This window comes from Crocodylus porosus, unplaced genomic scaffold (assembly GCF_001723895.1).
Source record: "Crocodylus porosus isolate Cpor-Errol unplaced genomic scaffold, CroPor_comp1, whole genome shotgun sequence".
NCBI lineage: Eukaryota > Metazoa > Chordata > Crocodylia > Crocodylidae > Crocodylus > Crocodylus porosus.
In genome coordinates this window covers 5,991,137-6,018,842 of record NW_017728915.1, presented here as the reverse complement: position 1 = coordinate 6,018,842, position 27,706 = coordinate 5,991,137, and the positions used below count along the sequence as shown (strand labels likewise).

Here is a 27,706-nt window from a genome sequence, read left to right as displayed (position 1 = left end):
GCTCCCACCTGTGGCTGCCTGCTGCCTTGTGGGCCCTTTCACCCCCCGGGAACCTGCTGCTTTCTTGCCCTGAGCAGGACCTGATGGGAACCCACCCTGCTGTGTCATGAGTGACTGATTGCGCTTTGTCCCTCCTGACACAGGCCAAGCACCCAGGCAGAGGGGGGTGAGCAGCCAGCGTCTGATGCCAAAACCACATCACCTGTTCCAGGCAGCACCTCCAGGTACTTGGCTTCTCTGGAGGGTGCTGGCTGCAGCCTGCCTGCCCCTCCTGCCTCCAACCCAAGAGCTGGCTGCCTGGGAAGGGCTGCACTATACAGCATCTACCAGGCAGTGCAGGGTCAGGCCTCCTTGACACTGCACAGCCATCAGAGGGCACCCCAGTGTGGTGCACAGCAGAGGAGCCCCACGTTGCTTGGTAAGGCTGGACCTTCAGCCTCAGCTCCTGATGAAGCCAGAGCCCTTGCTCTGAGCCTGCCAGACCGGACACTACAGCCTTGTGTCCGTCTCTCTTTGTCACTGATTTCCCAGCTGCCGCTCCCCACCCCTAACTCTGCCATCACTCCACAAATGCTGTCTTCCCGGTCAGGTACGCAGCACCTGCCGTCCTGTCCCCTGGGTCTACTGCACAGACCCACTGAGTAGAGCTGAGGGAGGCAGTACTCACCCCCTGCACGGCTGTGCTACAGCAGGGCTCCCCAGGTAACTCATCCACAGCATAGGGTCTGCCAGGGTCAGCTCTGTTCTCCCTTTACTTCCCTGGCCCCTGGAGAGTGTTTGATGCCCGAGGTGCCTCCCAGCCACAGCCAGTGCCATGCCTCCTCTGTTGCATCTGCTAACATCTATTCTTCCAGCCAGTGCCTCAGGGCCATAGGTCCAGACCCCGGCACTACCTGGGTTCAGTGTCCTGCTTTCCAGCTTGTCCACCTGACTCATGTTCAGGCCCTCTACTCCAGAAGAACCCAGTTTCAGCTTTTGGAGCTGCCCACAGTCCTCAGGTGCTTCAGAAAAATCAGAACTGGATCAGACAATCCCTACGGTTCAGTTAATGCAGGATCAAACCTTTGCTAACCCAGCTCTGGTACTTCCAAGGTGCTTCTTGCCCTGTGTCAGCTTTGGAAGTTGGCTCCCCAGTATGAAATGAGGACAACCACCCCTTTGCAAACAGTGCGAAGACAGAAAAAGCCTCCGAGCACCTCTTCATACTGGAAGGTCATGGTGTATTGGAGGGGGGAACCAAGCATCTGGGAAAACAAAGACCCAGACCTAGCAGCAGAGATTGCAGCTCTCCCCTCCCTGACCCACGTGGGCTGGGCCAGTCAACCTGGTGATGGTCTTCCCTGCAAGGTGCTGGAGAGTATGCTTGCTGCCAAGCCATGGCTTTTACCTACTTCTGTTTAAAAATAAAATGCAAACTTCCAGCTGCCAAGTCACATGCCAGGTATCCCTGTGCTGCACCTGGAGCTCAGGGGGAGCTTCATGGTGATGGCCAGGAGAGAACTCAGCTCAGCCAGTGCCTGCCCCCACATGGGGGTGGCAGGGGATAAACCAAGGGGAAAGGAGCAGCAGGTGCCAACAGCCAAAGGCCTGTGACACCCAGTAGGGCAGTTCTGGCTCCAGCCAGGAGATGGCTGTGCTCACTGCTGGAGAGTGAACGCCACAACACCAGCTTTGGGATGCACATGCAGGTACCCTGAACCAGCCTTGAAAAATGAACAAGCCACCATAGATTCATAGATTCCAGGGTTGGAAGGGACTTCAGTGGGCCATCTAGCCTGACCCCCTGCCCCTGGCAGGCAAGAAAAGGGTCACCAAACCTGGGATCATGTTATCCCAGCCAGGTGCCTGTCCAGTCTCCTCCTGAAGATCCCCAAGGATGTGGCAAGCACCACCCCCCTTGGGAGCCCATTCCAGATCCCTGCAACCCTTACTGTGAAGAACCTTTTTCTAATGTCCAGTCTAAACCTACTCTCCAATAGCTTATGACCATTGTTGCTTGTTATTCCAGGGGGTGCCCCGGTAAACAGATCATCGCCTACTTCATGTTGCTCCCCACCCATGAATTTGTACGCCACCACAAGGTCCCCTCTCAACCTTCTCTTGGAGAGGCTGAAGAAGTTAAGGTCCCTTAGCCTTTCCTCATAGGGCTTTCCCTGAAGGACTCCAATCAGACAAGTGGCTCTTCTTTGGACCCTCTCCAGGTTGTCTGCATCTCGCTTGAACTGTGCTGTCCAGAACTGGACACAGTACTCCAGCTGCGGCCTGACCAGTGCCACATACAGAGGGAGAATCACCTCCCTGCACCTGTTTGTGAAGCACCTACGGATGCACGACAAGGTGCGATTGGCTCTGCCGACTACTTCATCACATTGACGACTCATGTTCATCCTGGAGTCAATAGTGACTCCAAGATCTCTTTCTGCCTCAGTGGTGCTGAGAAGGCAGCCCCACAGCCTATAGGTATGATGGCAGTTTTTCCTCCCTAGATGCAGCACCTTGCACTCGTCCTTATTGAATTGCTTCCTGTTGTTCTCTGCCCACTTCCCCAACCTATCAAGGTCAGCCTGGATCTGGTTCCTCCTCTCCAGGGTGTTAGCTTCACCTTATATTTTAGTGTCATCCGTGAATTTGGACAGGTTGCTTCCCACCCCCTTGTCCAGATCACTGATGAAGATGTTGAACAGCACCAGCCCCAGAACTGAGCCGCGAGGGACTCCACTGCCCACATCTTTCCAGGTTGACACTGACCCATCCACCATCACCCTCTGAGTGCAACCCCTAAGCCAGTTTGCTACCCATTCTACTGTATAATTATCCATGGCAAATCTCAGTTTATTAATAAGGATGGTATGGGATACCATGTCAAAGGCCTTCTTGAAGTCCAGATAGATAACATCCACCTCGACTCCTGCATCTAAACTTTTGGTGGCCTTGTCATAAAAAGAAACTAGGTTAGTCAAGCAGGACCTACCCGCTATAAACCCATGTTGGTTACCCTCTGCATCACATTAGCCAGCAGGCTCCCACAGATGTGTTCCTTAATAATTTTTTCTAGGATTTTCCCCAAGATAGAGGTAAGTCTGATTGGTCTATAGTTCCCCAGATCCTCCTTCCTCCCTTTCTTAAAGATTGGGATGACAGTGGTGCTCTTCCAATCCTCTGGGACCTGACCCGAGCACCATGTATCCTTGCTAGTGGTTCAGCTATGACACTCGCTAATTCCTTCATTACCCATGGGTGAAGTTCCTCCGGTCCCGGTGATTTGAACACATCCAGTCCCTCCAAGCGTCCTTTTACTGTATTGCACTGACCATTGGTCGGCTGATGTTCCTCTTGTTGATGTCCATGATGCATATTGAGGGTTCATCTAGATTCCTATTTAAGAAGACAGAAGCAAAAAACTCATTGAAGAGCTCTGCCACTCACCCTGGGACTAAACCCACCTGCCGGGTGGGTGTCAGGGGAACTGCTGGGTGCGGAGCACTTCAGAAAGCAGGACATGTACGTAGACCAAACTATGATTTCAGAGGTGAGCACCAGGTTCCAACACTCATGGCCCCTGTGTTTACTAGAGTGCAAAACACCTAGTAACAGCTCTGGCGACAGGCCAGGGTCCCCAGCAGCTGGCAAGGGTTCAGGCACAAGCCACAAACAGGGCCCCGACCAGGAGAGGCAGAAATGGGGTGACAAAGATGCATACCCAATACCCACTGCAGTGTGACCCTGAGGGAAAGACTGACTGGAGCCATTCCTTGTGCTTCAGCTTGTCCTGGAGAATCCCTATGATCTCACTCCTGCGTTGCGGCCTCCATCCCCGAGACAGCCAGGACACCTGCCCAGCAGCCCCAAGGGAAAACGAGAGGTGTCAGTCCCTGCATTGGCCCAGTCCACAGTGCTCCTTGGCACAGCCTGGGGCAGGAGAAGCTGATCGGTTAGTTGTTACACTGCAGCAGGGGCCATGTGAGGGAAACGAGGAGGAGGAAGAAGCTGCAATTTGTAGGTGCCGCAAAGCAGCAGCAATTCCTGCTGCCTCTGAACTTTACCCAGAATCCTGGGGAGTGGCTGGGAGGAATGAAAGCATTCAGGGGTAACTCAGTGGGGCTCTGCTACCTGCCAGCCCCTGACTTCAGGACGCTTGCACACCCTGGCTGTGCAATAGGCTGCCAGCACCCCCCCATGAAACTGCTGTGCACTGGTCACAACACCATGCTGGGAGCTGGGACAGCCGGGCCCAAGCCCTGCTCTGATGCTGATTTGCCCCTGGGCCACTCACTTTCCAAGACACTCACTGATTTGGGTGCTTCCTCATCTGGGGCCCAGCCTGGTGCCCCTGGCAGGCCCCTGCAGCTCCGGCTGCCATCCGAAGGACTGTCTGAGGGGGCTTCTGCACCCAGGAGAGGCAAGCATGTGAAAACAGAGGCACCTGCTGTCAGAGGCCACTTCCCAAAATGTCACCCTGGGCCTTATCTCTGCCTCAGTGTCCCCATTTCTAACATAGCACAGCTATCCAGAGAGGTCGTCCCAAGGGCTCCATGGGGGGTTGGGAGGTCAGCTGCTGTGAAGTCCTTGAGATCCTCTGAAGGAATGTGATGGTTTCCCCGTGCCTGGTAGGGAGAGGGGGATGTAGCATACATTAGCCCGAGGATGTGGAATCAGCAGCCACCTCTAGCAGTGGTAAAATTGTCCTTTTCTATAGGATTTGCTGTGACCAGGAGCATCCACTGAAGGGTCCAGCAGAGTGCACTCACGTACCCTCACCCAGCGCTGAGGGCCTTGTCATGTCCCTGTATAGATGAGCACAGCCGCTGCCTCAGCCTCCCATGGCTGTTACTGCAGCTGCATTTCAGACCTGCCCTCCTCCCCACACAACCCTGAAGACGATCTCCACCTCTCGGCACTAGCTCCACACCCCCACTCCTGCCCGTTTGTAGGTCAGGAAGCTCACACCAAACCAGAGGCCACAGCGATCAGCTGGAGCACAAGGGTTTGCCTGTATGAGGGACTCCACCCAGCTTGCAATGCCCCCTTTTCCTTATACAGCAAGGATGTACATGGCAGGTGCATGGTGAAGCTTGTACCCAGCAGTGAGCAGAGTGAGGCAATGACTGCACCTTGTCTGGGGGTAGACAGCAGCTCCCCTGAAGCACAGGAGCCTCTCCCATCTCCTCTGCAGGCAACTAAGTTGGGGGAGGCCAGTGTGAGTCCCAGAGATACCAAGGACTCCCCTACTGCCTCACTGGAGGCTTGCAAAGCCAATTCCAAAGTATGTTTCTCCTTGCTGCTTAGGGTTTTGTGTGTGTTCACCACAGCAGGGAACAGAGAGGTGGCAGCAGCTTGGTCCACCCCAAGGGGCCCAGAGGACAGGCCCAAGCCACAGCACTACATCTGGGGACCTGCTGGAAGGAGGGAGGCTCTAGAGGTTGAAGGCTGCATGTGGAGTCTATTGCCGCCATTGCTGTCCCTCCAGACCACATTCAGTTTAACTTGGGATCTGTAATAAGACACGCATGGACCCAGTGTTACCCAAGAGACAGGAGGAAGAGGGTATGGGGGAAAGCAGCTCAAAGTAACAAGGTAAGAGGCAAGAGGATTACAGCTAAGAGTCAACTGTTCCCTAGTAGATAAAAGCCCTGGGAACCAGGCCCCAGGCTAGCTATCTCCCCCCTACCCACTCAAAACCCCAGCAGTTGGATTACAAAGCCACTGTTCATTTCCAAGTCAGTTTCTTTCACTTGTATTTAAATACATTCATTTACTGATCAAACTGTTCTTGCAGTTCCATTGAGTGGGTTACACCAAATTTCATTTTGTGTCAAGTGAAGACTGTGGTGAGCTCAAAATACATGCATGAGTATGCAGACAGACATGTGTGCTTGAGTGCACCCTCCCTCCCCCCCCAACACAGCATTGTAGAATGACAGCTTGGGACCACTGCTGTGGTCTGTAGCTTCCTGATCATTCCCAAAACGTGCACTGTGTGTTTTACCACTCTCCTAATGTCTGCACCAAGGGTGGAAATGCCCTTCTCCAATACACTAGCTCCAAATTCTGCACTGCTTCCTCCTGGTCCTGTATCAGCCCTGGCACCGTGGGTGGGATAGTCAATGCTTAAACTGTGGGGCTCTGTACTGAAGAGTAACACTGACTGCAGAGAAGAATCTTGACCTGGGAGGTGCCAGCACAAGCCCCAATTTAGTGCCTTAATGCCCTGTCTGGCTAGGCATGTTTTCTAGGCAGGCAGGATTCAGGCATCAGTATCACAAAATTCACAGAAAAGACGGCATAAGAGAGATGACAAGAATATCACAATTCTGTGCACCTTGGTCCCAGTACAAAGCAAGTGGACATCTGAGGTCATTGTAAGCTAATCAGAAGGCTTCCCTGAGCAGCCTGAGGTTTTCTTGTGTTTGAACAACAGATTTAATATCAAGGCCAACAGGTTTCAAGAACTGTTCCCAGGTGCATGGGAGCAGTCCCTGAGCAGTGATCCTGAGATACTGAAACTCATTGCCAAGCACTGGAACATGCTGCCTACAGATGTTGTAGAATTGCCATCTCTGGACATTTTCAAGAGCAAGTTAGATCAACGTTTGGCTGGGGTGGGTAAGTCAGGAATGATCCTACCCTGAGCAAGGGGCTGAACTAGATGACCTCATGGGGGCCCTTCCAGCCCAACTTTCCTATGATACCATTAGATGACAGTGGGAGCAACTCAGTATCTTTTTGCAGCTCATTACTGGGTAAACAGGAAACTGTTGCCTTTGTGCCAAGTGGATGATCTGGGAACACCAGCGAGGCAGAAAAGACTCAAAGGGTTAAGTGTTTCAAAGGTGTGATGTCTCTGTCATGAGGCCAGAGGAAAGACAACCAGTGACTTGCGTTCAGTCCCAATTCAGCACGTTCCTAAGGCAAGTGCTGGACTTGAGCAGCAGTGAATAGTTCCAGGGGAGCCAATGATACTGATCACATACTTCAAGTCTGGCCCAAGATAAAGTAGTCTGCTGAATCAGGACCTAAAATGAACTAGTCCTGATCTTTGACTTCAATGAGCTTTGAGTCAGAGCCTTGAGGGCTAGACACAGGTCCTGCAAACTCCCTGTCTCAGGCTTCACTTTCAAACAGGCGTCATCCCATTACCTTTCCTGAAGCTGTTCCCAAGAGCAAAGCCTGCATGTGCCTAAGTGTCTTGTGACTCAGTAAAACACACGAGTACGGTCAGCCAGAAGGAGACGACCTGTGAATAGGGCACCTGTGCCACGGACCACAGGGGAGCTGCAGGAGAAATGAGAGAGCATCTGGACAGCATGTGGCTGAGGGGTGGGTTTGCACTTGTCACTTCCCTGCCTGCAAGTGCCTCTGGACACACTTGGTGTGTGTCCCTCCCTATTAACAGCTGGGGAAAGAGCAGGTGACAATGAGATTAACCACCCCAGCTCCATTGACTGCCTGTAAGGGACCAGGCAGAGGCACTGCCCCCCCCAGCATTCTGTAAGTGTGCAAAAGGGGCGTGACTTACACATAGAGCCAGAAATGTCACTTGCTGGAGCACCTGACATGACTCACGGGAGACCAAGTGCATTCTGCAGCCTCCTCCAAGTCACTTTCCTGCTACCTCACCTGGACCCTCAGCCCAACTCTGAGCAGTTCCCCCTGACTGCAGCAGCACCACCAACCCAAGGGTGTGTTTTCACTTCCTCCCACCTCCCCAAGACGAGTCCCCACACCAATGAACCAGATACAAGACAGAAAGGTAAGTCTGGGGAGACCCAAGCCTGGGAAATATGTGCTCACACCTGCCCCCTGCCAGCACTTCCAGACAGGGAATTGCTGGAAGCCATGGCTGCTGAGGGTCTGGACCCAAAACTATTAGTCACTGGGATGTAAGTTTAGGTGTGAACTTTTCGTCCCTGTACAGACTCTGACCGGCTCCCCTTCTCCCCACCCCCTGGAAATGCAAGGGAGCTCCTTTATCAAAGGCATCTCCTTTCCTGCCACTGCTTTTTAAGTGTTCCTGATGTATCCAGACAGGGACATACTGCTGCATCAGACTCCAGGCAGAACAGAAGACCACCACTACCAATGGCTGGTGCTGCTTTCCCTCAGAAGGGCTTTGCCAGGGCTCTGAGTCACTAACACCTACAGCCACTCAGCTCATGCTAGAGCTGGGCTCTTGCACTGCAAATCCTGCCCTGAGTTTGGCCCCTGCTGCTCTGCAACCAGCCAGGGAAGTCAAGGGATCTGCTGCTAGTTTTACACTGAAGAAGCTCTCTAAATAAGCTTGCCTCTTCTATCCCTCCAGGTGAGGTCCAGACCTAGGGTGACCACCTTTTCAAAATGGAAAGGCAGCACACATGACAGCCTCCCCACTCCCGCCAGGGGTACAGCCAAAGCAGAGCTGAGCCAAGCAGGGTGGATACAGGCTGCCCGCTGTGGACTTGGAGCATCCTGCCCTGCTGCCTTTCCCCTGGGACCTCTGTGCTACCCCCCCTTCCCCCCGCCTGCTGGTGGGTGGGCAGGAGGCATCTCACAATGGCAGTGCAGCCAGTGTGGGGGCCCCCAGGGGGAGGGCAGCAGAGCAGGGAGCCCCAAAGCTGCAGTTGGCAGCCCGCATCTGACCCCACTCCACACACAAATCTGGGGGAAATGTGCTTCTCCATGTCCCCCTGGAAGTGTGTGAAGTTCTGGGTAGTCACGCCCGCCCCCACAAAGATAAGCCATCCGTGGCCCTGGTCCCATGCATAGTCTTGTCTGGGCAGTGCCCCCCACCCTTGCCACACTCCCTCCCTCACCATGAGGGCCTCAATCTGTTCCCTATGTTCCCTTTCCCCCGCCACAGACTTACCTGCAGGAAGCTTCTCTCCATGCTACCTGGGTGTATTCCCAGCTACATGCATGTGAGCAGGAGCACACATGCACATGGCACCCCCTGCATCCCACTCCCAGTAGCCTCATACAGCCCGCAAGAGGAAACCCACCACTTCCCAAACACAGATCCCTGCAGGATATGATGAATCCAGGACAGATGCTGTCCCAGTCATGCAGTTTGGGATTGGGACTTGATGTCCCCATTCTGGAACTGTCTGGCCCAATTAGGGAAGGTGGTCACCCTACCCAGACCAAACTAGCAGTAGTCCCTGCCTGCCCCTCAACATGCATTCAGGGAATCCTGCAGCCAAGAAGAGCAGCATAAAGGACTTTCAATAGATAAGGAGGTAACTTCTAACTTATGGGCACGTGCACATAGGACCTGGGGTCTGGTACTATGGGTGCTGTAACAGGTTATGCCTCCCTATACTTTGTGCTCTTGCCATGCTTAGTCCTAGGCCTCCCTTTTCCCATCCTCCACCCAGGAAAGCAGGAAGCTGGGGAGGGAAGCCACAGCCTCCACCTCCCCGCCAAACCCTCCTGGCTAGAGAACAGAGGCCGGGATGTGGAGCAGTGGAAAGCACAAGCCTCATGCACAGCACCTGCAGGGCAGAGTACAGAAAATTCTCCCCATCTCACCTCCTCTCTGTCATCGAATCTCAGAACACATTTCCTTAATGCTGGACTTGCCCCAGTGGTCATGACTGACTGGCTATTAGTGCACCCCCCAGCACAGGTGCCCTGGGTTTGGCTAGAGGCTACTTCCCAATACAACTAAGGCGCTTTTAGACTGGAGTCGCTTCTGATCTGTATCATGAGCAGAAACAATCTTTTTCATGTTCCATCATCCCCTCCATTCTACGAAGGAACTGTGCTACTAAACACACTCAACAAACAAGTGCACAACCAACATTTCAATAGGAATGTAATGCTCATGTGCATAAATATGGGGATCTACCTGATCACCCCATAGAGTCAAGATGTTTTGAAAACAGATTGTTTCCATTACGGGGATCCAAGTAACTGATCAAGCTGGGATTATGACATATGTTACAGGACAGTTTAGGAGCCTCTCAGAAAACCTTGCAAGTATTACTGGTAAGTGGAACACGTAGCAATTTGTTTAACACTTAGCACAAAATAAGGCAAGTCAGGGATCCTTGACCCATAGTGAGAAAGTTGGTTGGAGGAACAATAGCTTTTTGGCCAATAAAATCATCTTTTCTTTCTTCCACAGCAGTGATGGGCACCAGCAGCTGATCATTAACGAAGATTCTATTCAGTATGAGAGGCTGGAGGGGCACGTGCCAGGAGGAGGAGGAGAAGGAACAGTTACAGATTTTATTGTGTACAGTAAAGCATAAAATAAACCCCATTGTAACACATGAAAGGAAAAAAACCAAGACAAACTAAAACCCAGAAACCCAAATACAATAAAAGTGCACGTAATAATTGAAGAGCAGGGAGGAGGAGTGGGGAAGAAGGCATAGCACCAGCAGGGACCTGACAACAAAAGGAAGTAATACAACATCTCTGATGCATGTTTAAATTAGCCAATGTAAAATTGGATTAAGACAGCCATCGTGTACAGAGGTACCAAAGCACAGAGGCAATGGGAAAGGCTGGCACACAGATGTTAGATCAGCAGACAAAAGCTGGGCCAGGAGTCCCTTCCAAGGCATTTGGTAAATAACCATAAGTTCAGTAGGATCCTAAGGACTTATGGAAGCACCACGAAGAAACTCTCCACTTCAGCAGCTCATGACAAGCTGGGTTCCAATTCAGCAGAGATGCTCATGAAGGATCCTACTGCACTGCGTGAGCCTGCTCACCTCCGTGCAGTTAAGGAGAGACCAGAGTCATCTTTGCAGAACTGGAACCATCCTTTTCTTCCAAAGTTCATTGGGACAGAACCACCAGAGACCAACCAGACTGCAGCAACAGCTGTGCAACATGGACTGTACTTATGAAAGGTTGTTTGGGGGTGGAGAATGCCAATAATAAACTGGGGCAGTCCCCATCAACTCCAAGCCAAATTTGTCTGTGTTGTCAGATGGAAGGAGATAGCACACCTTGCCCACTGCCTCTGTTTCTGCCTCCTGTTTCCTCCATGGTCAGTACAGTGGTACTTGTAGACACTGCACCGCACAGTCCTGTTTCCATGGGGCTTGCTCACAGCATACCAATGCAGGCATCCATTGGCCAGTCTGCCAAGGAGACACAAGTATTAGCAAATCCTTGTGACACAATGTGCTAGAGACTGTTTGCAAAAAGAGAGAGGAACTAGCTGAAAAAGGAAAGTTTTAATAACCTGCTGTGGCTGGGGAGCACACACCAAGCAGTGGGGAGGGAGGGCACAATTCTACTTGGCCCACTAGATGTCTGAGATAGCTGCCAGCCAAGTCCTGAACAGGGGTCTTCTGCTTCCCCAGTGTATACGTGCAGTTCTCCTGAAGTCTCATGGGGGAGCTCGGGGCTTCCAGAGGAGCATTCTACTTTGCCCTGCAGAACTGCATAGCTCTGCCATGCCCTTCACTAGGAAGCACTCAAACATTTCCAGAGCTGGACCTTCCATTGCCCAGGAGACGCTCAGCTCTCCATTTATCTCATTAACATGTGGTGGGATTCTCCTTTATGTTGACTACATAAGACCGGGGTTTTCAACCTTTTTGGGTCGGTGTACCTCCTGGTGGCCAGTTGAGAAGGCAGGAGTCCCCCCGCAGCCAGATGAGCTGCGGGGGTGAGGCTCCTCCAGCAGCCAGTCGATTGAGGGGGAATGAAGTTCCCTGCAGCTGATCGACAACTGCGTAGCGGCAAAAGTACAGCAGAAGTGCTGCCTGTTGCCAATTACCCCTTGAGGCGATCTCAAGTACCACCCCCCCACCCACCCCCATTAAAAACCCCTGGCACAAGACATAGCCATCTTAGCAGCACTCATGACCTGAGCAGGGAAACCTGTCTGCAGACAACTGCACTGACCTCAGTATAAAGACTCTTCTCATATACCCTAGTGGTTAGGATGTTTGCCCAGGACATGGGAGACTTAAAATCCAAAACTTCCTCATCTCCGGTTTGTGCCCATCTCTCATATATCAGAGTGCTCTAAACACTAAAGGTATAGGGCAGTTGTGGCAGGCATCATCATCACCATGAACTCCAAAACCAGTCCCCAGTCAGAATGTTTGGTCATCTACAGCCTCGGGATTCTGCGCTGTATTTATGTGCATCTTGGTGAAACTGACTTGGAAAGGAGCACCGCTGGCTTTACAAACTCCCTGGTCATGCTCAATTGCTTCCAGGCACCTACCATAGAACAGGTTTAGTTGTGCAGGGCAAAATGCAGAATTGTAGGCAAACAGGCCTGGAAGGATGGAGGTCAGCTAATCCAACCCCCTGCTCAAGGCAAGATAACTTCCATTTAAACTGTCCCAGATAAAGGTTTGCCTAACCTGCAGTTTAAAAAGTTCCAACGATAGAGTTTCCAAAGCCTCTCCAGGTAATTTGTCACACTGTCTGATCACCTTCAGAGTTCAAAAATTCTTCCTTATATCTAACCTAAAACATGCCCTGTTGCTATTTAAGAACATTTAATCTTGCCCTGCCTGCTGTGGACAGAAAATCATCTAGCGCCATCCTCTTTATAACCACCCTTCATATATTTGCAGAGTCTTCAGATCCCTCCTTGGTCTTCTCTTCTCCAGACTAAATCATCTCAGTACTTCCATCTTTTCCTTGTAAGTCATGTTTTTTAGGTCACAAACCATGTTTGTTGGTTTCTCCTGGACACAAAACTGACGTCTTAGTGGGATCCAGGCTACCACACAGGGCAAAGATGCCATTTCATGAATCAGTCACTTTAAAAAGGCTGCCTCCATACCCCTGAGACATCTTAGCAGCAAAGCAGAATTTTGCCCGGAGCATGCTCTGCAGGAAGTCAGAGCACCAGAAGCCTGGAGAGATCCTATGTTTGGTGGGACAGCTCCTGGGACTCAGTTGTCAAGCTAGTACCTCCTTCCACTTGACAGGAGCCAGATCACTTTTACCAAAACCAGCAACTGGAGATTTTAACCAAGTGCAGCTCTCTCTCCTTACTTTGCCCACCATGAGAGCAGGAAGAGGTTGGAATGTCAGCAGCATCTCCATGAAAGGAAGCAGCTGGCAACCTCTCTGCCTTCCCCATTATAACAACTATTTTTCAGCTAACCCCAGCATCAAGCTCCGATTTGTCATAAACACAGAAGCATGGAAGTAATGAAGGAAGCAGCTAAGACCACTGGTGAAAGCAGGCAACATTAACAAACTGTGTTCGCAGACAGCGCGGGGAGCGACTGGCATCCAGTTTAACAGATGGTAGATGATTCAAGGCACTCTTTGTTGCTAAGTTTTTAATTTTTTATTTCTTCTAAAAACAGAGTTGAAACCAGGGCTTGAAATAAATCCCTCCTCCTTCCTCTGTCTCCCAGGAAGAAAGGGGTGAGGAAAGAATTCAGGTTTCACTGTCCTGTCAAAACTCCAGCATGCAATTCATAGAATGACCTGCTGATTTTTGGTTTCCAAGTTATCGTTACAAGCCCCGGTGGGGCACTACAATGGAGGAGTTGCTGTTTTGCCTGGACTTTCCCAAGTGGCTGCATGATATCACAAGCTGAACTTTTAGATTTAAGGTCTCAGACCTTCATCCAGCCTGCTTATTTAGAGCCCCGTAGACCCAACAACAAGAGCCATCACTTGGCTGCTGTAGCAGGTCCTAAGACTCGAGTTTCACCACTGCAGAAAGAAAAAAGTCAAAACAAAAACAAACCTAGGAGTGACTGCTGTACAGGAGTCACAGATACAAGAGGGAAAAAAAACCACTATCAACGTTTAAATAGCTATTGCAACAAGGAGATCTGAGGCACTACTGGGCCCTTTTTCTCCCAATATCACACATTTCAGCTATGGCTGTCTACTCCATGAGCCCTTCACTACTGCAGCAATACTGGTATACAATGCCATGCTGCACTCCCAAGAGTGGATACAGCTAACCTGGCAAAACTGACCTTTGTACTAAGTTAAATAAATGATCAACCACATGTGAAATGAGCTGCCTTGGTGAAAGTTCAGTTTTGCCACTATAACTGCTTCTACGCTAGGGGCTTTGGTCACCATGGGTATGTCAGACTGGGATCCTTCTTCTTTACAGCCACTAGCATAGACATGTCCTAAGATACAAGCAGGAATAATAAGTTATTCCATTCAGTACTGTTTGGCATGACTGTATGCTTTCAGTCCTTCCAGCACCAACTGGCTAAGAAAGAGGCAGGCATTCTCCTTTGATCTCCCAAACTCATACATCCCTTTACACACACCATGTCTAGCTCTGGGATTTATTCCCTAATGGAACACAGCCCAGCTCACAGGGAAGCCACCTCCAATTTCTTTACTTGCATCCTGCCTTCAGGGAAGCTGCTCTCACCTGAATACCTGCACACTTAAGGCCAAACACAGGGAAAAGATACAATGGTTCCCAGAGCCATGCACGGACTTGGCTTGGATGACTCAGCCTGGGCTCTATTCCAGCAGTAGGACCCAATTTGAGCAAAAAAAGATACAGGGGAAAGGCATGACATCCTTCAGGGTTTGCAAAGAGTCAAAGGTCTACAAAGAGCTTCTGCTTTGTCAAAGGCAGCCAGTAAAACCAGTACGCATCAGGTACTCCTTTCAGTGGTTATTACATAGAAGCCTTTCCCGCTACCCTTTAACTCCATGCCCTGACCAAAAACATATATATTCATGAGCCAAACCCTGCAGTTCTCTCATGAATATAAATGGAGGGAGGACTTCAGGCTTTTGACTGGAAGATGTACTTGAAAACCAACAGCCATATTTCACTTCAAGGTTATTTTGAATTGTTCCTTCATCCCAAATTTAAAATGAAATCCAACATTTTTCTCCACATACCACCACTGCAGCCGAGACTGTTCTGGCTGACAGTGCACACTGCCTCAACCAGTTTGTATGGCATCTGATGGGGATTTCCCTAGAACATTCTCCCCCAAACCGCCTCTCCCCAGCACCTTTCTTTGCAAGCCCACCAGACAACGCTTGCTAGCTGTTACGACTGTCCCTGCAGGGGCCAATAAGCAACACTATTGAGAAGCAGCCATCTAAAGAGAAAAGAGCCTCTGTCTATAACCAGCTGTAACTAGATTAGCTCATTGGGACAGTCCCTTTCCTATAGATGGAGCTTGCCCGACTGCAATACAGCTTAGATATTAGTGTTTTTGTGATGGTAAGCCTTGCTATTTACAGTGAACACAGCAAAGTGGCACCTTAGTCAACCACAAGCAACAGGCTGCCACCATCTCCACTTTCATTACAACCTTGCAAGAAACCAGTATATTTTCAACTGGACCCCTTGTTGTGAGGACATTCTCTTCTGGGAGACACAATGGGCTTTCAAGTGGAGGAAGTGCCAGGGGATGCTGGTGGAGGAAAAGAGTTTTAAAAAAAGAGGCCTTGTGGATTAAGATTAGGAAGAGGTAACTGGTGTATGAAGGGAATTCTCCCTACCCGCTCTAAAGCTCAGCTGGAAATTAGTAGAATGGGGGACAAGGTGTCTAGGCCACAGGTTCTGCCTTTGGCATGGTTTCCTCCTCAGTCCACCACACAACTAGTTAATCCTAGAACAAGGATGAAAGGAAAGAAGGACACCAGGCTTCACCTGAGATTTCCCCTCCTTTCCTCCTATGCCCTAGAAATAGCTTCCAGGTAGCTCTAAACACTGGCCAATTTCAGACTTCCAGTCTACACCCAACCCAGTTCCCCAAGCAGCCTGATCCTGCCTCACTGCTGTGACAGGGGCTTTCCTTTGAATACTTCCACAAGCTCTAAAATCTTCAACTTGGTGAGAAGTCTCCTCAGCAGGCTCATACCTAATAGTTTGGGTACAGTACCCACCCAAAAACTGAGCCCTTCCCACACCCCATCCTTTGCCAAGTTAGACCTTTTGAGTCAAAATGATTGTGACCACACACAATAACCAACAGTCTGTTCAGCATTTTGAACCTGATTGTACAAAAAATAATACTAATAATGATAATTATAATAACAATGCAGGAAACCTCCTCCAGGAGAACGATTGCCATTATCAAAGGGAAAGAAAGGAAGAAAATTGCCCAGATGCCCCAAGCTTGTTCCAAACTGTTCTAGTTAGAGCTTAGAATGTGGGAGATTGGGCAAAAATCCCACCCTGTTCTATAGGGCAAGTCAGTGCTGAAGCTCCCAGAAGACTGCCATTGCACAGGAGAATGGTCCAAACATGCAGCTTCTCCCTGGGCCTGGGAATGTGATTGTTAGGGCTTTCTTCTGACATGATTATTTTTAAAAAGAGCAGCATTTGGTTTGACCACGAGGAGATTGGGTCAGAAGCATACGACTTAAATCCGCAACAGATTTTTGCTTGTGAATCCTTTTTATCCCAAACAGGATGTTTTGTTTTTAAAGAAAAAAAAGAGAGAGTCTCCTTTTCTCTCCAAACCTGATTGGTTGAAGGAACCAAGTATCCTGTTTAGCCAAACCATCACAAGTGGTCATGAGGGACCATGGACTGAACCCAATAGCTCATCTTGATTGATCCGGGATCTGTCACAGCAAGATTTGCCCACCCATCCTTAGGGCAGGAGGCCATGACAGTCATCCCATTTCTTGAAACCTGATTCTGAAATAACAGCTGAGTCTTCTGGCACATCAGTTGCCACGATAAACCTCAATCTTGCTGGTCTTTGCCAGCATGTCAATGATGTGAGCTTCAAAGTCAGCATCATGCACCCTGGTTTTCCGGAACTCTCCAGCATAACGATTGTTCTCCCAGTAGTGGTGCCAGTCGCCTCGGCTGTCTGCACCAAATCCAAAGACATTCACCTGTAGCAAGAGAAAGAGGGATACCAGTAACGTTAGTGGTACTTACTGCAAGGTGGCCTGGGAAACCATGATCCTGGGCATGAAGCCCATTGTGGAAAAGCACAAGAAGGTGCATTATAGCATTTTCTGTCTTCCTCTAAAGTAGCAGACATGAGCTCCTGCAGAACATGGGATACTGGATCGATGGCTGATGGTAGACTGGGAAAGCCTACATTCCACCCCCCACTAACATAATGCACAACAGATACAAAGAAAGGTTTCCTGAGCATTACGAGGCACGTTCATTCAAGACATTTCCAGGACATCCCATCAGCACAGATTTTGCTGCCCAAGTCCAAACTGAAAAGCAGAAGCCATTATGATGCTACACAAAGCTTGAGGGAATGGGGGATACCAGGACTCTCACAGGAAATACATGCCCTTCAACTGGAGGGAATCCTGCTAATCCAGTGAATGACTTGGGATTAGTTTTAGAAGGCCGCTTCAGCAAAAAGTGGATACAAAGAAAGACAACAACCTGCAGCTGGGAAACAGGTCACCACTGGGAACTGTGGCAGATTTCAGCTATACTGTGCTAAGAACTTGATGGCCAGGACTAGATACTTTTCCTTTTGAAGATGAAGGCAGCAGGAGGTTGGATTTCACATAGGAAACCAACTCCCATGCTCCATGCCAATGGCATCATCAACCCCTTCAAACCCTTACCTCATCGCAAACATGAAGCGCAAAAAATAGCACTAGCATCCCCGTGGATGGGTAGCGACCATGGTGCTCTGTCCATCGGTCATGGATGTATTTGAAGAAAGCCGGATTGTAGATCTGCACCTACAAGGAAGTCAAACTTTAGAGTTCAGATTACAGAAATTCTCCTAAAAACAGAAAAAGGACGAGAAGCACGGGCCCAAATTGTTCATGAATGAACAAGTGTATACAAGCTGAAAAGGACTGCCATAACTCAGCTACACAACAAGCACATTAGCTGCTTCACCACACTTTCCAGGTACCAAGAAACCCCCTACTTTCACATGCCTGACAGGTACCAAGTCAGTCTAACATTTTCTTGGCTCCTGCAGTTTGTTGGCACACTCTACTAAAACCAGCCAAATTCCATTCAATCCTTCTCTAAGAGACAGTGCTGAATGCAAGATCAGCTGTGAGATGACATAAAATGATGCAGTCTTTGGGAAAAAGTGATCTATGAAACTCAAATGAACTATGAGTCAGGAAAATGTGTAGTACCCTTGTTGTGAAGTACAGCAACTTCTGCTGAAATCTAACTACCTCAGGATCCTGCTTGGCCTTTTTCACATTAGAGGCAAAGTCATAAAGGTGGCTGAGTTGTGTTCCAAGCCTGACTAGATGGGCTAGCCAAGTTCTCCATGGAGAAGGGCCACAAGCAGACTTTAAGGAAATGTTCTTGAGAAGACAAGGAGGATGGATTTCTTGGGCAAAGAAGAAAGTGAACAGGTGTTCTGGATCATCCTTCCCCCCCCCCAAAACAGTCAGGACAGTATATGCCAAGGGGGCCCAGCACCAGCCTTACCTTTTCTTTGTCCACCCGAAGGAAAGGCTTCACAGGTGCGTATGTGCTGAAACAGCAAAAAGGCAAATTATTTCCTGTGTCCTCAGTGCTCCCTGAGCTCACACAGGGGTTATGATGAGAAGGTGCATTCGAAGTAGAGCAGTATTAAATGGGGAAGTCACTCACTTGGGTCCAGATTCAGGAAGTTGCCCAAGCAATGAATATTCCTATGAACTTCAAAAGACCCAGCGCCTGCTAATGTATCCCCTGAGTCAGGCTTTAGGAGGCAGGTACCAGCCCTTTCATAACCCCCTTTCATACTGTGGCAAGGGAGAGGTCTGGCCAATGTGCAGCCTATACACTACATGGCAGATGGATCATGCTGATGCAGACGGTACCAATTCCTGCTGTAAAACAGGGAGATCCCGGAGACAGAAAAACAAACCTCTTCCTGACCCTTTGTGCTGACCAGCCTCTGCCATGAAGCATGAGAGCGGCCAGCCCTTATCTCCCAACACAGAGCGATCACACTGTATTGCAAACTCCAGGTTTCACAGACACTGCACAGTAGGCAACTGAACCTCACCGGACAATGAGAAGCTACTTCAGACTCCGAGCAGAGATCTCTGGGTGCTGGACAGAGGGCAGGTATCCTTACCCTCTTTGGGAGCTGGTGACAGAGACATCAAGCATTTCCTGTTGCTCCTTCCTAAAGTTACTTTCCATTCACTTTGCCTTTTAGTCTTGCTTTGTGGGAAATGTTCAAAAGGAGGCTGGTGTAGTTTAACTGTGCCCATCAGAACACTTGAACACCTCACAGCATCCTACCTACACCCTGATGGGCAGCCCAAGGACATCTTTGCTGTAAACAATCCCTGCCCTCTAACCGATAGGGCTGGTCCCCAGTCACTGAGGTTTAAGAGTGAGCCAATCACCAGCCTGAGAGCACATTTGCAGGTAGACAAGAGACTCCAATTACACACAGTGCCTTCAGCTGCAAGCTCTGGCCTTAACAAGGACTTTACAAACAAGCTTGAGGTGGAGACAAGAGACCCATCAATGGAACAAGATTCCACAGAGTGTCATAGCAAGGCTCCCAGCAGCAAGACACATGGGTCATTCCCTTCCATCCCCTCCTCTCCTCACCCACAGCGGACTGCATACTTCCATTTCCAATTTCATGGTTGCTTCTGGAAAAGTATCCAAGCACCTGTTGGGTGTACTGGCTTTGGCCAGCCAGCCACACTCTGCCTGGCAGGGGAAACACCATGCATCTGGGTCCAAGAAGGCAGTTGATCTTAAGCTCTCTCAGGGGTAACTGTTCTTCTGGACTGGTTTAGTACCTGCTGAGATGTTGGGGCTTAATGCCCATTTTATGGAAATGGGAGGCTCCTCCTTAGCTTGTTCCTGCAGCCATATGGCTGAGGGCAGGTGAAACTTGAGGGCATCTGAACCCCAAGCCTCTGGGCTTGGGCCTGCCCGTAGGATGCCTGCCAGAAGACTTTGGAAATATCTGAAGCCCCTGGTGAGGGTGGAGGATGTTTGCCGGTTGTAGGGCCACTTATGGTTCTGAACTGACTCATGGATTTGGACTTGATTTAGCTGATTTGGGTTGGAACATGAAACATTTCTTTAAAAAGCCACACTGTGCCTGGGGCATAGCTGCATGTCAACCGCAGGAACAAAATGTAGATGCTTTAATTAGGCCCCATCAGGCTGTGGCTCCCTGCAGTCTGCTCCTATGTCTTCCAAGGCAGTACAATGCTGCAGAGTGCAACCAGCCCAACAACCCTAAGAAATAAATACCCTGTTTCACACATGGAGCTATGAAAGGGGGAGAGGACAATGAGGGCAGCAGAGGGAAGCTTGCTTTGTAATTCTGTTCTCTTACCAAAAGTCCCCTTTCTGACCCTGAGCAGTAGCTTCTAGGGGAGCTCATTAGAGGTCTCAGAACACTAGGGAGTACTGGAATGAAACACACTCATTTGAGTCTCAATCTTTTATCTAAGGAAGCCACTGGCAATGTTCCCCATCGCATTTCAGTGGAACAGGATCATGTCCTTAACAGAAGCAAATGAACAGCCACCAAAGAGAACATTTGTTCACTGCTTCCTTGCCAGTGGCATTGGGGTAAAAAGCTGCAAATCCCACAGACAATGCCACTTTTGCCTTCTGACCCACATGATGCAGAGCTGGGTACACATTGCCATGATGTGCTAGTCAACTGCCTTTCAGAAGGAAGGCTTTTTTCACCCACCAGCATGACTGTCCAATTGGGTACTTACAATCTGATCTGTCCAGTTGATAGGGCACTAGCAATCCACAGCAAGTCCAAGGTTTTGAAGGGCACTAGCACAAAGCTCACATTAGCAGGCAAATTCTTGGCACTCTCTGGGTACATGAAGTGGTGGGTGGTCCTGCTCCCGACATCTGCTTCAAAACCTACTGTTGGGGCCTGGTTCATTCTGCAGAGAGAGTTGGGACTTAGAAAGGCAGCATTTCATAATTTCCTTGTCACTTGCACAGAACAAGCTAATTAGTGAAAGAGACAGAAACTGAAAACCTGCTCATCAATAAGGAACATCTGCACAACTAGAGATGAGATGAGTAATTATTAACGCCAGGAATCTTGTAGTCCCTCACTGCACGCTCAATTTCCAGACCTGGCATTACATTAACATTGTGACCATACCTCTTTAAAAAACGTGGGGAAAAACTTTAAAAGGAAAAACCTAAACTTTGCACCCAGGGAGATGAAGATTGATGTACTTCCTAAAAAGGAACAAAGTTGTATCCACTGATTCAGAGTAAGGGGTTCTAAATGACTGCTGCAGCCCTTAAGTTTCAGATGAAGTTCTGGGTGCCCAACACTTCTGAATTTCAGCTGTGATACTTCACAGTGTTACCATAGCCGTGTTCTAAGCAAGAAACTTGACTAACATCCAGAGATGCACAAACATATTATAGCTCAGTTATTCAAAACACATCTTTCCAACCATGCAGCAGTTAATCACACAGAAGAAGCAGACAGTGCTAGACAGACTCTGGAGAGCCGACTTCTATTATCTATGCCATTGAACTGCTGGGTGATCTGGGACAAATCACTCCAGTTCTTCACCTCATTCCCATCCCAGCCTTCTTCTCAACTATTTCAGCTATAAGGTCCTGGGGGCAAGAACTGTTTTGCATTAGGTGTTTAGAAAGAGTTTGATTGGCAAAATGTGGCTGCAATTTTAGGTAGCGATTCTAGCTGCTAAAGTGTGACATGTTATGGGCACATGGGAACTGCTAAGCCAGGAAGCTATCCAAATCAGTATCCTGTTTTACAGTATCCAGCACTAGATGCTTCAGAAGTAGCACAAGCAATAATAAAGCAGCAATTATGGGGGGAAAAAACCATTTTTTCCACCCAGGGGAACAGAGTTCCTAGCTCCCAATATTCCTCAGTGAGGACAAGTCACATTGCCACTTGAACTACCGTGAGAACGAGGGAAAAACCACCCTACTTGCCAACCACTAAACATTCATGCAGTGATATTTAGAAATCCCTACTGCCTTGGGTCATTCTTGACTTTTCAGTGGAGGACAGAGCACACATCTTGACTTGTATTTTGAGATGCACCTCAATTAAACAGAACTTCTCCAGTCCTGCAATGACTTAGAAATATAATTCAAAAGAAACCCTAGAAGTGGTATAGGTCCATTACTAGACAGAAATGGTAAAATTGTTAATAAAGCAGGAAAAGAAAAAGATTTTAAAAAGAGTTCAATAAATATTTGTGTTACTCGTTTGGAAAGCAGTACGATGACGTACTCATAGCATGAAGCAAGGATGAGGGAGTACTTTTCAGTCCATTTGAAATGAAGGAGGAAATTTTAAAAAATAAAATCTACTAAAGAGAAATATTTTAAAGAAGAATCAGCAGGCCTGGATAACTTTTCCCCAAGAGATCTCAGGCCTGCTCATGTGAATTTGTAATAAATCTTGAAACAATGAGGAGATTCCAGAAGGTCACACATGAGCTAATATTGTCCCTATTTTCAAAACAGGCAGCTGGGATGACCTGAAAATACTATAAGTCAGTTAGTATGATGTCAATCCTGGGCAACAAGAGGGAGTCACAGAAGTAGAAAGCTATCTGTAAGACATTTGACTAAGTACCATGCAATATTTTAATTGAAAATAAATCAAGTATAACTGGTAGCACACATTAAACAGATTGAGAACTGGCTCACAATTCTTAAAGAACAGAGTCAATAGGGAATCCTCATGGAACGGAAGCATTTCTAGTGCAGATCCACAGGGAGAGTTACTAGGCCTGATGCTATTCAACATTTTCATCAAAGATTTGGAAGTAAAAATGAAAGTCACTACAGATAAAATCTGTGGATAACAAAAAAAAATCATCAGCAGTGTGGTAAATAAGAAGGGCAGGAGCAATCTGGATGCATTTTAATACAACATGAAAGCAGATCATGCCTACAGAATACAGAATCTAGGAAAACAGGAACTCTGAAGCTAATTCAACCAGAGTTTTCAGTATGATGATGTGGCAAAAAGGGGTTGCAGTGATCGATCCTTGGATGTACAAATGGGAGGTTGTTGTTGGATGTAACAAATTGGAGCTGCTTTTACTGCTGTGTCTAGGCAGAAAGATACTAGAATGTAGCATTCAGACAGATAACTAGAATGCTCCTACAGAGCGAGACTTGAAGAACTCAGTTCTGCTTAACTTGGAGACTCCATTACAGCACAAGTACTTTTATGAAGAAGTATGTGCCAAAAGGACTCTCAACAAGCAGAGAAAAGCAGCTTCCAATCATCAGTGCTTGTTCTGAAGCCAGACAAATTCAAATAAAAAAATGAAGATACGCATGTCTAACAGCAAGGTTTTTAACTACTGGAACAGGCTACTTTGGGAGTGGTAGATTCGTTATCTCCAAGTGTTCAAATTAAAGGGCTTCTCCAAGAAAAGCACTCAAGTTCAACCTATAGACACTGTAAAGTGGAAAGGCCAGAGGTCTCTAGATGGTCTTTTCTGGCCTTAAACTGTATTAATTTAAGAATTAAATGGCTCTCTCCATGAAGCACCTTGGGATCTCGATCTTTTTCATCATCTCAGCCCTGTACTAAGCTGTCCAAAGTCCAAATTGCATTTTCCTATGGGTGCCACTATGTGGCAGCAAAGTGAAAGGAACTGGACGAAGAGGCTGCTTTTAAGGGAAGCTTGGCTGCATACATTGCTGAATGTGTTAGTGACCTCAAGACTAAGCAGTCTACCTACATTGCACACGAACAAAGAGAGGGCAACTAACTCAGTGAATGATGTTGCTCTCACTACACCTAGGTCAGAAAATCATTAAGTGTTGTCAATGCATATTAACATCTGATGAAGTGAACTTGTTTTCATGAAAGCTTATGCATCTCTGATGTATTTAGTCTATAAAGATGCATCTCTGCCCTGCCCAATTTTACCCCATCATACCTAACTACCTCTCTAAGCACTGAATTGTCAGGAAATCCAATTTGAAATCCGTATCGTGACTCAGGCCAGCACTTCATGATTCCCATGATATTCTTCCTATAGAACCCCTGCCACATTCACTACACAGGATGGGTTGTGTTTACACAGTCTGAAGCTGTTTAATAACAGTCTCCCCCTCGTTAGTCCCTGTGTGACCCTAGACCTCGTTTACTGCAGTCTGTTCTTGACCTTGTGCTGAAGACAGAATTACTAGTTTCGTCCTGGGCTTTATGGCATGTACAGCTATAGCAAGCAAGGGCTTCACAAACAAAACACCAACCTCTCTCTCTTCTCACAGTACCCCCAGGAGCACTAACATTGACCATTTCTGCTATTTTTGGGTGTCTAGTAAGAGATGCCTACTACCACCTGATATTTCATAATACTTCGCATTTACAGATCTCATTATTTTTAAAGCACAGCTCCTGCTATTTCACTTGCAACTGAGTGGTCAGGCTTTCTGCAGACCAGCCCCTCAGGTATCAAGTTGAACACTCAAGATGAGGAAAATGCAATGAGTGATTAAACGTGAAGAGTCTAGGTTAAGCTACTTGAGTAGCATCTTGAAGGATCCCTCTGGCATAGGCAGGGGCAGAATTTAGTTCTCCTGACTATCCTCTCTCCCTCGTTCACTCAACACCTTTCAACTTCTGCAACTAAATGTGGCAGAAGACTCTCTGGCTACTATGTCCTTTACTACACAGACCTGATTCATTCCCAGAGGAAGTCCATCCTGAACAATGAATGAAGCAGGGGTCCAAAGAGAAAACAGAGTATAATTATTACATAGCCCTTAATTACATAATGCACATGTGCGTGCACACACATGGATAAAACATAGCTTACCTAGGCACTCTTAATTTCACCATTTCCTAAGTTTTGAACACTTCACTTTACAATCTGGACAACATTCGCTTAAGATATATATATGAAGCTTTAAAAAATTCTCTCTCTCAAGCGAATGTTCTCTCTCATATATATCTATATATCGAGTGAGAGGAAAAAAAACATTCATTTGATAAACAGATAGATATGAAGCTTTAAAAAATTATACACATCTCAAACAAATGTTATGCAGTATAAATATATATATATATTTTTTGCTTAAAAAAATTCAGAGGAATGCCATCATATTGGCATCCCCATAGGTGTGCAGCAGTGTTGGAACCCTTAGATTCACCACACAGATGGCTACCACTTGAACTAATAGAGGAACTGAGAGTAGTAGTAGGTTGTCATTCTCTCTGAGTCAGCAATAGGAGGTGGGACATTTTGTCAGCTTCTTCCATAGCTGGCAGAGGAACTGTGACTCTCTGGAATGGCAAGTTTTACTTCAGGAGCTGAAGGGGAATGGACTCTAACAAAGAGAATGACCCTAGTGTTCTGTCTCCTCCAACCTGTCCTAAGCCCATCTCTTTTCCACTTCTGGCTCATCCTTGTCCCAGTCAATCCCAGACCCGTTGGGTTGGCCCCTCCTCATTTGATTTTTACAACTTGCCCCACTCCTTTTCCTTTTTGAGGTCCCTATTCTCCTGACCCCCAGGTCTCAGTCTTCCTTGTTCATTCCACTACTTTCCTCCCACACCAGGCCAGCTCTCATTCCCTCTGCATATGAATTAAGTGGCTTGCTCCTCCACACTGGCCCTTGCTGGTGCTTGGGCATCGAGAGCACAGGACAGAAAGGCTCCTTGGCGTCAGTGCCAATGTTGGGTTCATTTGCCTGGGGCAGTAGGCACTCTCTGAAAGAATACCTTTCAGAGAAATGTCTCCATGAGAATGGTGACATAATCTGACCAGGGTCACCAAAAACAAAATCTCTGGCCATTTTTAGCTACTTGATGGTAAGAAGTCTCTACTGCTATAGGGGTAGAAGGTGGTACCATACCCCTTAACTGTCCCTCCCAATAAGCTAATGTATGTATGGACCCATCAGTGGAACACCAGGTCATCCCAGGGAACACCAGTCTCTATAACCTCCCTTGAAGAGGAGCAGTTAAGGCCAGGATAACAGCCAAAAAAGCTTGTCAGCCCTAGGAGATAGCTTTCTCTTGGCCTTCACTATGCTTTTGCTCCTGGTGGAATTTTATTGATCCTGCTGATACTGCAAAGGAAACTTTCTGCCTGCTGCAGGAATGCGATTTACACGTGAAGCTAGGAGGACAGCTGGATTCTCAGACACCAAGCTGAGCTGGCAGTTGGAACAAGTTTCGTTCTGGCATAGATGAGAGCACAGCTTCTGGAAGTTGCAGAGAGAGGAAAATAACAGCCTGACACGTCTATCGTGCCTTCCATCCCAAAGGCTCCCCAAGTGCCTCAAAGTTGTGTGTACAGCACCATGGAAGGGTTGCCGAGAGCTGGAGGGAGAGTGGTCAGCGGGCAATGAAGACAGTAGGAAGTGAGGATGAAGGACAACATACTGTGGGGGCGCACCTAGAGAAAACCTCTGCTATTACTGAGGTCCACGGTCCCCATGATCCAGGCAGAACCTCTGTTTGAGATCTAACAGGCAAGGCAGGGCAGACATTGTGGCGAGAAGGACATATTTCTGATCAGTCACACATTAGAAAGACTAGAATTTTCTCCTGTCATTCTCTCAGCTGCCTTTGGCAAGGTCTGCTGCACTAATTGCAGCTCCTAGCACCTGACTCAAGAGATCTCAGCATAAGCACATGTTCTCACAGGGCTGCCTTCCCAGGAATTCAGGCAGCTTAGATAGGCAGAGCCTTTCTGTCCATTCTCAAAGAGTCTCTGGAGGTGCAAGTCCACCACAGAGACCAAGGCTGGGTCAGCACTGGACCCACTTCTCCACTTGCCTGAACCTTCATGCTGCTAGTAAGGGTATCCTAGAACCAGGGAGATATCACCTCTTTCCTTTGAAAATCAAATTAAATAGAGGGGAAACTCTCGCCCTTCTGCCCTCTATGGACAACTGTGAAAATGCAAACATCCTAAGTGCTGGAGACCACAGGACCCAATTTTGCTGGACCTCAGGGTCTTGGCACAAGTTGCAGCAGAATTCTGAAGCAGGAGAGAGACCAAAGCAGTGAGACAGCAAATACAGCTTAGCCAAATTGCAAACCAACCTCTCACTGGCTTAACACAAAAAGGAGGGTCTTATTTCTTTTAGCTGCTAAGATAGAGAACACACACAGCTCACTCCAGAGCCGCAGCCTCATGGGCTGAGTTCCAACCCCAGCATCATTTAGTTATATATTTTCAGAGCAAACTTCTCTGCTCTCCCAGAAGCGGTGTAACAGAAATGCCAATGCAACCCAAACAGTGGCACAAGCTGGCAACCTAAGAAGGAACTGCCCAGGAAGGCAACTAAGAAGGAGCCTGAGAAGGGCAGAAAGGTAGCCAGGCACTCCACTTGATGATCTGTGCCTGAGAGACCCATAAAGAGAACAGACCTGAATGAATGGTGACCAGCTGATCCAGTTGCAATAAGCAGATAGAGGTACTGGTGTGATATCAGTAAGAGATTCCATAGGGAGAAATGAGCAGGGGGCGTTCCCAAGAGACGGATTTTCAAACAGAACTGAGAGATTCTGGAACACAAGCCTCTCCTGTCACCAGTGAGCTTTAGGCTGCCTGGTGACTATGGAGCATCCAAAATGCCCATGCAGAGAAAGGGAAGCCTCCAGATGGTGTGGCATTCCACAGCAGGTTTGTCACTTCTGGGACAGGTCTTCCCAACACAACATGTAAAACTGAGGAGCCAGCGGTATCCAGAAGCAACTGCTGGTAAGAGATGGGTTGACTAGGTAGAGATCCCACAGGCAGAAAGTTTTTTCTCCCTCACTAAGCCTGTTGGATCCCATCATCCCAGTTGCCTGACAAATGGATAAGCCACACAAACTGTGCTGCCTTCGACGGAGCACAATCCTAGAAC

At 48.2% G+C, this 27,706-nt stretch overlaps 1 protein-coding gene across 4 annotated transcripts in view; it reads right to left on the bottom strand.

The window, feature by feature from the left end:
* Positions 1-16,350: 16,350 nt before the first annotated feature.
* The window catches only part of ST3GAL2 (ST3 beta-galactoside alpha-2,3-sialyltransferase 2), a 100,863-nt gene continuing 89,507 nt past the window's right edge, over positions 16,351-27,706 (bottom strand). For all 4 annotated transcript variants that reach the window (XM_019535604.1, XM_019535605.1, XM_019535606.1 and 1 more), the window contains 4 exons: positions 20,575-20,754; positions 18,311-18,356; positions 17,473-17,592; positions 16,351-16,767 (listed from right to left, as the gene is read on the bottom strand). In XM_019535604.1, the coding sequence (XP_019391149.1) occupies positions 16,594-16,767; positions 17,473-17,592; positions 18,311-18,356; positions 20,575-20,754 (520 nt within the window). In that variant the 3' untranslated portion in view covers positions 16,351-16,593. The remainder of the gene's footprint in view (positions 16,768-17,472; positions 17,593-18,310; positions 18,357-20,574; positions 20,755-27,706) is intronic.